We start from the raw sequence: 12613 nt of genomic DNA, 5'->3' as shown, positions 1-12613 counted from the left end.
TACAGTGACAGGGTGTAGTCAGTCTGTTACAACATTAAATAACATCTCTGGGTGGCCTACAGTGACAGGGTGTAGTCAGTCTGTTACAACATTAAATAACATCTCTGGGTGACCTACAGTGACAGGGTGTAGTCAGTCTGTTACAACATTAAATAACATCTCTGGGTGGCCTACAGTGACAGGGTGTAGTCAGTCTGTTACAACATTAAATAACATCTCTGGGTGGCCTACAGTGACAGGGTGTAGTCAGTCTGTTACAACATTAAATAACATCTCTGGGTGGCCTACAGTGACAGGGTGTAGTCAGTCTGTTACAACATTAAATAACATCTCTGGGTGGCCTACAGTGACAGGGTGTAGTCAGTCTGTTACAACATTAAATAACATCTCTGGGTGGCCTACAGTGACAGGGTGTAGTCAGTGTGTTACAACATTAAATAACATCTCTGGGTGGCCTACAGTGACAGGGTGTAGTCAGTCTGTTACAACATTAAATAACATCTCTGGGTGGCCTACAGTGACAGGGTGTAGTCAGTCTGTTACAACATTAAATAACATCTCTGGGTGGCCTACAGTGACAGGGTGTAGTCAGTCTGTTACAACATTAAATAACATCTCTGGGTGACCTACAGTGACAGGGTGTAGTCAGTCTGTTACAACATTAAATAACATCTCTGGGTGGCCTACAGTGACAGGGTGTAGTCAGTCTGTTACAACATTAAATAACATCTCTGGGTGGCCTACACTGACAGGGTGTAGTCAGTCTGTTACAACATTAAATAACATCTCTGGGTGGACCTACAGTGACAGGGTGTAGTCAGTCTGTTACAACATTAAATAACATCTCTGGGTGACCTAGAGTGACAGGGTGTAGTCAGTCTGTTACAACATTAAATAACATCTCTGGGTGGCCTACAGTGACAGGGTGTAGTCAGTCTGTTACAACATTAAATAACATCTCTGGGTGGCCTACAGTGACAGGGTGTAGTCAGTGTGTTACAACATTAAATAACATCTCTGGGTGGCCTACAGTGACAGGGTGTAGTCAGTCTGTTACAACATTAAATAACATCTCTGGGTGGCCTACAGTGACAGGGTGTAGTCAGTGTGTTACAACATTAAATAACATCTCTGGGTGGCCTACAGTGACAGGGTGTAGTCAGTCTGTTACAACATTAAATAACATCTCTGGGTGGCCTACAGTGACAGGGTGTAGTCAGTCTGTTACAACATTAAATAACATCTCTGGGTGGCCTACAGTGACAGGGTGTAGTCAGTCTGTTACAACATTAAATAACATCTCTGGGTGGCCTACAGTGACAGGGTGTAGTCAGTCTGTTACAACATTAAATAACATCTCTGGGTGACCTACAGTGACAGGGTGTAGTCAGTCTGTTACAACATTAAATAACATCTCTGGGTGGCCTACAGTGACAGGGTGTAGTCAGTCTGTTACAACATTAAATAACATCTCTGGGTGGCCTACAGTGACAGGGTGTAGTCAGTCTGTTACAACATTAAATAACATCTCTGGGTGACCTACAGTGACAGGGTGTAGTCAGTGTGTTACAACATTAAATAACATCTCTGGGTGGCCTACAGTGACAGGGTGTAGTCAGTCTGTTACAACATTAAATAACATCTCTGGGTGGCCTACAGTGACAGGGTGTAGTCAGTCTGTTACAACATTAAATAACATCTCTGGGTGGCCTACAGTGACAGGGTGTAGTCAGTCTGTTACAACATTAAATAACATCTCTGGGTGGCCTACAGTGACAGGGTGTAGTCAGTCTGTTACAACATTAAATAACATCTCTGGGTGGCCTACAGTGACAGGGTGTAGTCAGTCTGTTACAACATTAAATAACATCTCTGGGTGGCCTACACTGACAGGGTGTAGTCAGTCTGTTACAACATTAAATAACATCTCTGGGTGGACTACAGTGACAGGGTGTAGTCAGTCTGTTACAACATTAAATAACATCTCTGGGTGACCTAGAGTGACAGGGTGTAGTCAGTCTGTTACAACATTAAATAACATCTCTGGGTGGCCTACAGTGACAGGGTGTAGTCAGTCTGTTACAACATTAAATAACATCTCTGGGTGGCCTACAGTGACAGGGTGTAGTCAGTCTGTTACAACATTAAAAAACATCTCTGGGTGGCCTACAGTGACAGGGTGTAGTCAGTCTGTTACAACATTAAATAACATCTCTGGGTGACCTACAGTGACAGGGTGTAGTCAGTCTGTTACAACATTAAATAACATCTCTGGGTGACCTACAGTGACAGGGTGTAGTCAGCATTACGGTGAGACGAGAGCATTACGGTGAGACGAGAGCATTACGGTGAGACGAGAGCATTACGGGGAGATGGGAGCATTACGGGGAGACGGGAGCATTACGGTGAGGCATTACGGTGAGACGAGAGCATTACGGTGAGACGAGAGCATTACGGTGAGACGAGAGCATTACGGTGAGACGAGAGCATTACGGTGAGACGAGAGCATTACGGGGAGACGAGAGCATTACGGTGAGACGGGAGCATTACGATGAGACGAGAGCATTACGATGAGACGAGATCATTACGGTGAGACGAGAGCATTACGATGAGACGAGAGCATTACGGGGAGACGAGAGCATTACGGTGAGACGAGAGCATTACGGTGAGACGAGAGCATTACGATGAGACGAGAGCATTACGGTGAGACGAGAGCATTACGGTGAGACGAGAGCATTACGGTGAGACGAGAGCATTACGGGGAGACGAGAGCATTACGGGAAGACGAGAGCATTACGGGGAGACGAGAGCATTACGGGGAGACGAGAGCATTACGGTGAGACGAGAGCATTACGATGAGACGAGAGCATTACGGTGAGACGGGAGCATTACGATGAGACGAGAGCATTACGATGAGACGAGAGCATTACGGGAAGACGAGAGCATTACGGTGAGACGAGAGCATTACGGTGAGACGAGAGCATTGCGGTGAGACGAGAGCATTACGATGAGACGAGAGCATTACGGTGAGACGAGAGCATTACGATGAGACGAGAGCATTACGGTGAGACGAGAGCATTACGGTGAGACGAGAGCATTGTGGTGAGACGAGAGCATTACGGTGAGACGAGAGCATTACGATGAGACGAGAGCATTACGGTGAGACGAGAGCATTACGGTGAGACGAGAGCATTACGGTGAGACGAGAGCATTACGGTGAGACGAGAGCATTGTGGTGGGTTGAGTAAAGGGAGGGGGTGGTTATAACATACTAATGTTTAACAACTCTGTTAGATTGTGGTTATCAGATCGGGTCGTTTTTCCCCCCACAACATACAACACCTAGTAGTTGTGAGGCTACTGGGACAGTGTCGTTTGACATTGATATTTTAGGAAAGGACACATTGAGAATCTTCTAGTTCTTACAGCCACTGCTGAGCGGAAGTGGTAGGAGCTGCTGTAGAATCGAGACACTGGCAGAGGCCATTCATGGACGTAGCCCTGGAGAGAACAAGAGAGAAACACTTTCAACCTTTATACTCTCTTTCTTACTTTCTTTGTTCACTTTTTATCATACAAAGAGCAAAGAGTTTGCAATTATCATACAGAGAGCAACCACAGTATAGTGTTGTCTGTGGATGCCATACCTGTGTATTTATGAAATTGTCATCTTCGTTGGTTTGATCATGGTCCATCAAGGCAGAGCATTTAAATGTCTCATCATGATGACACAGGTGGACAACCAGCAGCTCTGTCGTACTGTGTCAGAGGAGAGGAGACACCTAGTGGTTATTTACTGTACTTACAACAAACCCACGGTGCAAGTACCAGGTGTTCTGTGACCATTTGTAATTAGTGTGAACAACAATGAGAGAATGTGCCTTATGCAGCTCTGTCTTAGAGGCCTTCATCTCCTCATACAGAACAGGAACTCCTGCCAGACTGGGTCCAATGTCTGACTCAGACAAAGCTTCAATGCTCGATTCAATCCGTAGCGCTGAAGATCTGCGGTATAGTGTGATTGACATTTAAAGGTAATTTCCCATTGAGACGACATACGCAGCAACTACATGACTGCAGTCTCCGCAAATGCCCGGAAACATTGCCTTTAAATTCCAAATCGCATCATACTGCACTAAGGATTAAATGGAGCCCTTTGACTCGCAAGCTCCCGCAGTCCCCCGTGCATGGACTCAATGTCTGGGAGGATTCAGACCATCATCAGCCCCTGAGGTAAAATAAACTCTGAGAAACTCTCCCCTGCTCCTTCCAGAGTCCACAGTCAATGCCAATCTGTCACCACTGCAGTGGAAAGACAAGTCCTATTGAATTATTGAAGTGGAAAACAAAGTGGAGACAAGAGGAAGCATGTCCTGGTTACTCACTTCATCTGGACAGTGACACGCATGTTGGTAGGGACGAACTTGCTGATGGGGATTTGGAAGGAGTAGTTTCCTGACCTGAATGGAACCAGATCAAATGGAGATGGAGTAGACCATCAGTTTGGCAGTCTGATTCTAAATCTGTAAATGAGTTGAAACTGACTGAATACGTACCCACACCTTCCCCTCTCACAGTACCGAGAGTCAATCATCTGCTCGTTTTCTTTGATGAAAAAAGACCTTATCGTTGTGTTTGTCCCTGAAAATAGAACAACAATCTGATGTCAGTCTCTAAAGTATTGTGAAATAAACTCAGAAAATAACAGATTTGGATTAGCATAAAATGTGTCTTCAAACGTATGTGGTAGAATTTGACTTACAATCTCCGGCACCTTTGATTTCTTCATTGAATTTGTCTTTCCCTTTATCTGAGAAGGCAGAGTTGGAACCACAAAAGGTGGGATTACTGCATATCACAAGCAGCACAATGCCAACACTTTATAGAGCATCAGAACTACGTCTCACTCAAGGTCAGCAACATGTAGGTTTTACGCCAAGATAAGCTAGCATGAAGAAAGAGATACAGTGGAGATCGCTGTTGGTAAATGAAGACAGGGAGTAGCCAGCTCACCTGCTAGAGAGGGCCCGATATTGGGAGATACAGTGGAGGAGAGGAGGGCAGGAGAGATGGTGCTGGTATTATCCATGGAGGCTGTAGTGGGACAGCAGAACACTTCTTCACAGTAGATCAGGCTACAGAAGTCCACATCAGGAGTCCACGGGACAGGGGTGGTTGTTGGGTTTACTAACAAACAAACAAAACAAACAAGGGTCAATTTCCACATAAATGACTACTCATGACAGACAGCAACACTTTTACCACCTCTTTGTACAATAGAATTGAATGAGACATCACAACGTTCCGATGATGCGACATCACAACGTTCCGATGATGAGACATCACAACGTTCCGATGATGAGACATCACAACGTTCCGATGATGACATCACAACGTTCCGATGATGACATCACAACGTTACTATGATGAGACATCACAACGTTACTATGATGAGACATCACAACGTTCCGATGATGAGACATCACAACGTTCCGATGATGAGACATCACAACGTTCCGATGATGACATCACAACGTTCCGATGATGACATCACAACGTTCCGATGATGACATCACAACGTTCCGATGATGACATCACAACGTTACTATGATGAGACATCACAACGTTACTATGATGAGACATCACAACGTTCCGATGATGAGACATCACAACGTTCCGATGATGAGACATCACAACGTTCCGATGATGAGACATCACAACGTTCCGATGATGAGACATCACAACGTTACTATGATGAGACATCACAACGTTCCGATGATGAGACATCACAACGTTCCGATGATGAGACATCACAACGTTCCGATGATGAGACATCACAACGTTCCGATGATGAGACATCACAACGTTCCGATGATGAGACATCACAACGTTCCGATGATGAGACATCACAACGTTCCGATGATGAGACATCACAACGTTCCGATGATGAGACATCACAACGTTCCGATGATGACATCACAACGTTACTATGATGAGACATCACAACGTTCCGATGATGAGACATCACAACGTTCCGATGATGAGACATCACAACGTTCCGATGATGAGCCATCACAACGTTACTATGATGAGACATCACAACGTTCCGATGATGAGACATCACAACGTTCCGATGATGAGACATCACAACGTTACTATGATGAGACATCACAACGTTCCTATGATGAGACATCACAACGTTCCTATGATGAGACATCACAACGTTCCGATGATGAGACATCACAACGTTCCGATGATGAGACATCACAACGTTACTATGATGAGACATCACAACGTTACTATGATGAGACATCACAACGTTCCGATGATGAGACATCACAACGTTCCGATGATGAGACATCACAACGTTCCGATGATGACATCACAACGTTCCGATGATGACATCACAACGTTCCGATGATGAGACATCACAACGTTCCGATGATGAGACATCACAACATTACTATGATGAGACATCACAACGTTACTATGATGAGACATCACAACGTTACTATGATGAGACATCACAACGTTCCGATGATGAGACATCACAACGTTCCGATGATGACATCACAACGTTCCGATGATGAGACATCACAACGTTCCGATGATGAGACATCACAACGTTCCGATGATGAGACATCACAACGTTCCGATGATGAGACATCACAACGTTCCGATGATGAGACATCACAACGTTCCGATGATGAGACATCACAACGTTCCGATGATGAGACATCACAACGTTCCGATGATGACATCACAACGTTACTATGATGAGACATCACAACGTTCCGATGATGAGACATCACAACGTTCCGATGATGAGACATCACAACGTTCCGATGATGAGACATCACAACGTTCCGATGATGAGACATCACAACGTTCCGATGATGAGACATCACAACGTTCCGATGATGACATCACAACGTTCCGATGATGAGACATCACAATGTTACTATGATGAGACATCACAACGTTCCGATGATGAGACATCACAACGTTCCTATGATGAGACATCACAACGTTCCGATGATGAGACATCACAACGTTCCGATGATGAGACATCACAACATTACTATGATGAGACATCACAACGTTACTATGATGAGACATCACAACGTTACTATGATGAGACATCACAACGTTCCGATGATGAGACATCACAACGTTACTATGATGCGACATCACAACGTTACTATGATGAAAGTAAAACTATATAAATAGCATTTAGGGGTTGTTTACCTAAGGTAGACCCGACTGTTGTGCGGTAGAGAGGATGTTTACCTAAGGTAGGCCTGACTGTTGTGGTGTAGAGAGGATGTTTACCTAAGGTAGGCCTGACTGTTGTGGTGTAGAGAGGATGTTTACCTAAGGTAGGCCTGACTGTTGTGGTGTAGAGAGGATGTTTACCTAAGGTAGGCCTGACTGTTGTGGTGTAGAGAGGATGTTTACCTAAGGTAGGCCTGACTGTTGTGGTGGAGAGAGGATGTTTACCTAAGGTAGGCCTGACTGTTGTGGTGTAGAGAGGCAGTTTACCTAAGGTAGGCCTGACTGTTGTGGTGGAGAGAGGATGTTTACTTAAGGTAGGCCTGACTGTTGTGGTGGAGAGAGGATGTTTACCTAAGGTAGTCCTGACTGTTGTGGTGTAGACAGGATGTTTACCTAAGGTAGGCCTGACTGTTGTGGTGGAGAGAGGATGTTTACCTAAGGTAGGCCTGACTGTTGTGGTGTAGAGAGGATGTTTACCTAAGGTAGGCCTGACTGTTGTGGTGGAGAGAGGATGTTTACCTAAGGTAGGCCTGACTGTTGTGGTGTAGAGAGGATGTTTACCTAAGGTAGGCCTGACTGTTGTGGTGGAGAGAGGATGTTTACCTAAGGTAGGCCTGACTGTTGTGGTGGAGAGAGGATGTTTACCTAAGGTAGGCCTGACTGTTGTGGTGGAGAGAGGATGTTTACCTAAGGTAGGCCTGACTGTTGTGGTGTAGAGAGGATGTTTACCTAAGGTAATCCTGACTGTTGTGGTGTAGAGAGGATGTTTACCTAAGGTAGGCCTGACTGTTGTGGTGAGAGAGGATGTTTACCTAAGGTAGGCCTGACTGTTGTGGTGGAGAGAGGATGTTTACCTAAGGTAGGCCTGACTGTTGTGGTGTAGAGAGGATGTTTACCTAAGGTAGGCCTGACTGTTGTGGTGTAGAGAGGATGTTTACCTAAGGTAGGCCCGACTGTTGTGGTGGAGAGAGGATGTTTACCTAAGGTAGGCCTGACTGTTGTGGTGTAGAGAGGCAGTTTACCTAAGGTAGGCCTGACTGTTGTGGTGGAGAGAGGATGTTTACCTAAGGTAGGCCTGACTGTTGTGGTGGAGAGAGGATGTTTACCTAAGGTAGGCCTGACTGTTGTGGTGGAGAGAGGATGTTTACCTAAGGTAGGCCTGACTGTTGTGGTGGAGAGAGGATGCACAGTGGTCTCGTTGCTGCAAATAAAAAAACATGATATGACCTTTGAAATGAATTCCACATTCAGTTCTGGATAGCGTTGTCACAGATGATAATAAAGTTTAAGTCTCAGTAGTATTCTTGGCACCGTAGACTTGGCAAATAAAGGCTGGCGGCACCTGTAGTTTGTGAAGCCAGTTCAGTGGTGTGTCTTACGTGCTTCCAGGAAACAGCATGCCGGTGTCGTCTCTCAGAGTCAGCATGTAGAGAGCTGTGATGGCAATAGAACTGTGGAAGAGACACGGACGTCATAACACTTCATAACTCATACATAACACAATCATAAGAAAAAACAACAACGTCAGGCCCAGACCTGGGGATTTACAATGCAGGTACATCAACAACAAAAAACTTCAAGTGTCGATTTATGAAAAGGAATAGTAAACTTCTATATTCTAAACTCTCCAATGCTTTTATACAGTCACGTCCCACCCTATCTGATCTGTCAGTCAACTTTTCTCACATTTTCATTTCTCTGATACAGTTATCAGAACAGATAAAGCTTTACGCATTCAATATTATATTATATTCAGGTAGAGGTAACTGCCAAAATAATGGAAACACGAGTAAATGAGGGATACAAAGTATATTGAAAGCAGTCGCTTCCACACAGGTGTGGTTCCTGAGTTAATTAAGCAATTAACATCCCGGCATGCTTAAAGGTTATTATTTATATTATCACGATTAAGGGTTATTATTTATATTATCACGCTTAAGGGTTATTATTTATATTATATTACCACGCTTAAGGGTTATTAAGCGTTATTAAGGGTTAAAGGTTATTATTTATATTATATTATCACGCTTAAGGGTTATTATTTATATTATATTATCACGCTTAGGGGTTATTATTTATATTATCACGATTAAGGGTTATTATTTATATTATCACGCTTAAGGGTTATTATTTATATTATATTACCACGCTTAAGGGTTATTAAGCGTTAAAGGTTATTATTTATATTATATTATCACGCTTAAGGGTTATTATTTATATTATATTATCATGCTTAAGGGTTATTATTTATGTTATATTATCATGCTTAAAGGTTATTATTTATATTATATTATCATGCTTAAGGGTTATTATTTATGTTATATTATCATGCTTAAGGGTTATTATTTATATTATATTATCATGCTTAAAGGTTATTATTTATATTATATTATCATGCTTAAGGGTTATTATTTATGTTATATTATCATGCTTATTGGTTATTATTTATATTATATTATCATCGCATAAGGGTTATTATTTATATTATATTATCATGCTTAAGGGTTATTATTTATGTTATATTATCATGCTTAAGGGTTATTATTTATATTATCATGCTTGAGGGTTATTATTTATATTAACATGTTTCAGGGTTATTATTTATTTTATATTATCATGCTTAAGGGTTATTATTTATATTATCATGCTTAAGGGTTATTATTTATATTATATCATCACGGTTAAAGGTTATTATTTATATTATCACACTTAAGGGTTATTATTTATATTATCATGCTTAAGGGTTATTGTTTATATTATATTATCATCCTTAAGAGTTTTTATTTATATTATCATGCTTGAGGGTTATTGTTTATATTATCATGCTTAAGGGTTATTGTTTATATTATCATCCTTAAGAGTTTTTATTTATATTATCATGCTTAAGGGTTATTGTTTATATTATATTATCATCCTTAAGAGTTTTTATTTATATTATCATGCTTAAGGCCATTACTTAGGTTACCATGGCTATGCCCCCGTTTATGACAATGCCCCCGTCCACAGGGGTCGAGTGGTCACAGAATGGTTTGATGAGCATGAAAACGATGTAAACCATATGCCATGGCCGTCTCAGTCACCAGATCTCAACCCAATTGAACATTTATGGTAGATTCTGAAGCAGCGCCTGAGACCACCATCAACAAAACACCAAATGATGAAATGTCTCGTGGCAGAATGGTGTCACATCCCTCCAGTAGAGTTCCAGACACTTGTAGAATCTATGCCAAGGTGCATTGAAGCTGTTCTGGTCGGTGGTGACCCAACGCCCTAGTAAGACACTATGTTTCCTTTATTTTGGCAGTTACCTGTATATTGCAGTGCTTCAATATCTAAATGTATTTTCTAACAAAGCAGTCATACTTTTTGTTTCACTATGAAACTAACATGAACATCTCCTCCTCAGTTGTAACAGGAAGTCTTACCAGAAAGCTATTGTTGCTACCAGAATGATCATGCTGACTTGGACAAACTTGTGTTTTAAGCAGCGGTGGAACTTTGCCTACAAGAGAATAAATATAAATGGTATTAGTTTGATTCAGACTTGCTGTACACTTATTCAAGTATACAGTCTTTCTGCAGTTCTACCTCACCTTGACAGATCTGAGAGGTGTTGGCTTCTGTGGTGGTGGAACACTGTTGTGTCTGTTCATCTTCCTGTGTAACACAACACATGTATGTATATTATCAACACAACACGTTAAATAATGACAGTTGAAACACAAAACGTTAAATAATGACAGTTGAAACACAACACGTTAAATAATGACAGTTGAAACACAAAACGTTAAATAATGACAGTTGAAACACAAAACGTTAAATAATGACAGTTGAAACACAAAATGTTAAATAATGACAGTTGAAACACAAAATGTTAAATAATGACAGTTGAAACACAAAATGTTAAATAATGACAGTTGAAACACAACACGTTAAATAATGACAGTTGAAACACAACACGTTAAATAATGACAGTTGAAACACAAAACGTTAAATAATGACAGTTGAAACACAAAACGTTAAATAATGACAGTTGAAACACAAAACGTTAAATAATGACAGTTGAAACACAAAACGTTAAATAATGACAGTTGAAACACAAAACGTTAAATAATGACAGTTGAAACACAAAACGTTAAATAATGACAGTTGAAAATGTATTAGGAAACCAAAGAACGTTGAGCATTCCCTATCCAGTCCGTTACAAGTACAAACTCAGTCCTTCCATAAGGCGAGATTCCTAAACTACAATAAAGTGGAGATATTTGACAGTACAGGAGGCATAAAGCAGAAGCTGTAGGGCTGTTATGGTTGAGCTGAGAAAGTGTTGATGGTCCCCATGAGAGTGACCCTGGTCATAAAGACAGACACACAACACATCCAGAACTCAACCATCCTCAGTACTACCCCTCTGTCTCATACACACCAGGCTGTATCACAACCGGCCCTGATTGGGAGTTCCATAGGGCGGCGCACAATTGGCCCAGCGTCGTCCGGGTTTGGCCGGTGTATGCTGTCATTGTAAATAAAAATGTGTTCTTAACTGACTTGCCTAGTTAAATAAAGGTTAAATAAAATTTAAAAATTGTTTAAACTCAGCAGGGATCTGAAAACAGAGTCCCTGACTAAACTGATTGACTGAATGTAATAAAGAAATGTTTTTATGTTGGGTGAAAATCTCTGTGTCTCCAAATTATTTTGAAAACTGAAAGAGAATTTGTAGGCAATAGGGCATAGAGAATAGCACCCTCTGGTGGCACTGTGGCATTACCGTTTAGTGCTGCTGTTAGCAGGGTTGCTGCTTTTAGCAGGGTTGCTGCTGTTAGCAGCGTTGCTGCTGGATCGCAGGCTGCCCATGTTCTTGAGCTTGGCTAACCGTGTGTTCCACACCTCCAGCTCCTGAATCCTGTTCTCCAGGTTGTCAGTCAGCTTACACAGCTGCTTCACAGCCCCTACATTCTCCATGAAGATCTGCTCCTATGGGGACAAATAGAATAGAAATGGTACATTACATTGTTCTTCAAAGTATATATATATATATCTTTTTTTAATTGAACCTTTATTTAACTAGACAAGTCAGTTAAGAACACATTCTTATTTACAATGATGGCCTACCCGGGAACTGTGGGTTAACTGCCTTGTTCAGGGGCACAAAGACAGATTTTTACTTTGTCAGCTCGGGGATTCGATCCTGCAACCTTTGGGTTACTGGTCCAACGCTCTAACCACTAAACCTGCCGCCCCAAAGTGGGACCATAACAGTGGGACCATAACTCTGACAGATCTCTTGGCAGTCCTCATACTGATTATCACACGGATCATATGTTGTCAGGCCTTA

At 42.0% G+C, this 12613-nt stretch overlaps 1 protein-coding gene across 1 annotated transcript in view; it reads right to left on the bottom strand.

The window, feature by feature from the left end:
• The window catches only part of LOC106597140 (myelin regulatory factor-like protein), a 29317-nt gene that overhangs the window by 2065 nt on the left and 14639 nt on the right, over positions 1–12613 (bottom strand). The window contains exons 13-23 of the mRNA XM_082964229.1: positions 12047–12252; positions 10869–10932; positions 10701–10777; positions 8655–8726; positions 8424–8476; positions 5014–5187; positions 4763–4810; positions 4557–4641; positions 4386–4460; positions 3648–3759; positions 3427–3501 (exon numbers count right to left, since the gene is read on the bottom strand). Of these exons, the coding sequence (XP_082820355.1) occupies positions 3427–3501; positions 3648–3759; positions 4386–4460; positions 4557–4641; positions 4763–4810; positions 5014–5187; positions 8424–8476; positions 8655–8726; positions 10701–10777; positions 10869–10932; positions 12047–12252 (1041 nt within the window). The remainder of the gene's footprint in view (positions 1–3426; positions 3502–3647; positions 3760–4385; positions 4461–4556; positions 4642–4762; positions 4811–5013; positions 5188–8423; positions 8477–8654; positions 8727–10700; positions 10778–10868; positions 10933–12046; positions 12253–12613) is intronic.

The sequence above is a fragment of the Salmo salar genome, chromosome 17 (assembly GCF_965601325.2).
Source record: "Salmo salar chromosome 17, fSalSal1, whole genome shotgun sequence".
Taxonomy (NCBI): domain Eukaryota; kingdom Metazoa; phylum Chordata; class Actinopteri; order Salmoniformes; family Salmonidae; genus Salmo; species Salmo salar.
This window is presented reverse-complemented; position numbering and strand designations above follow the sequence as displayed.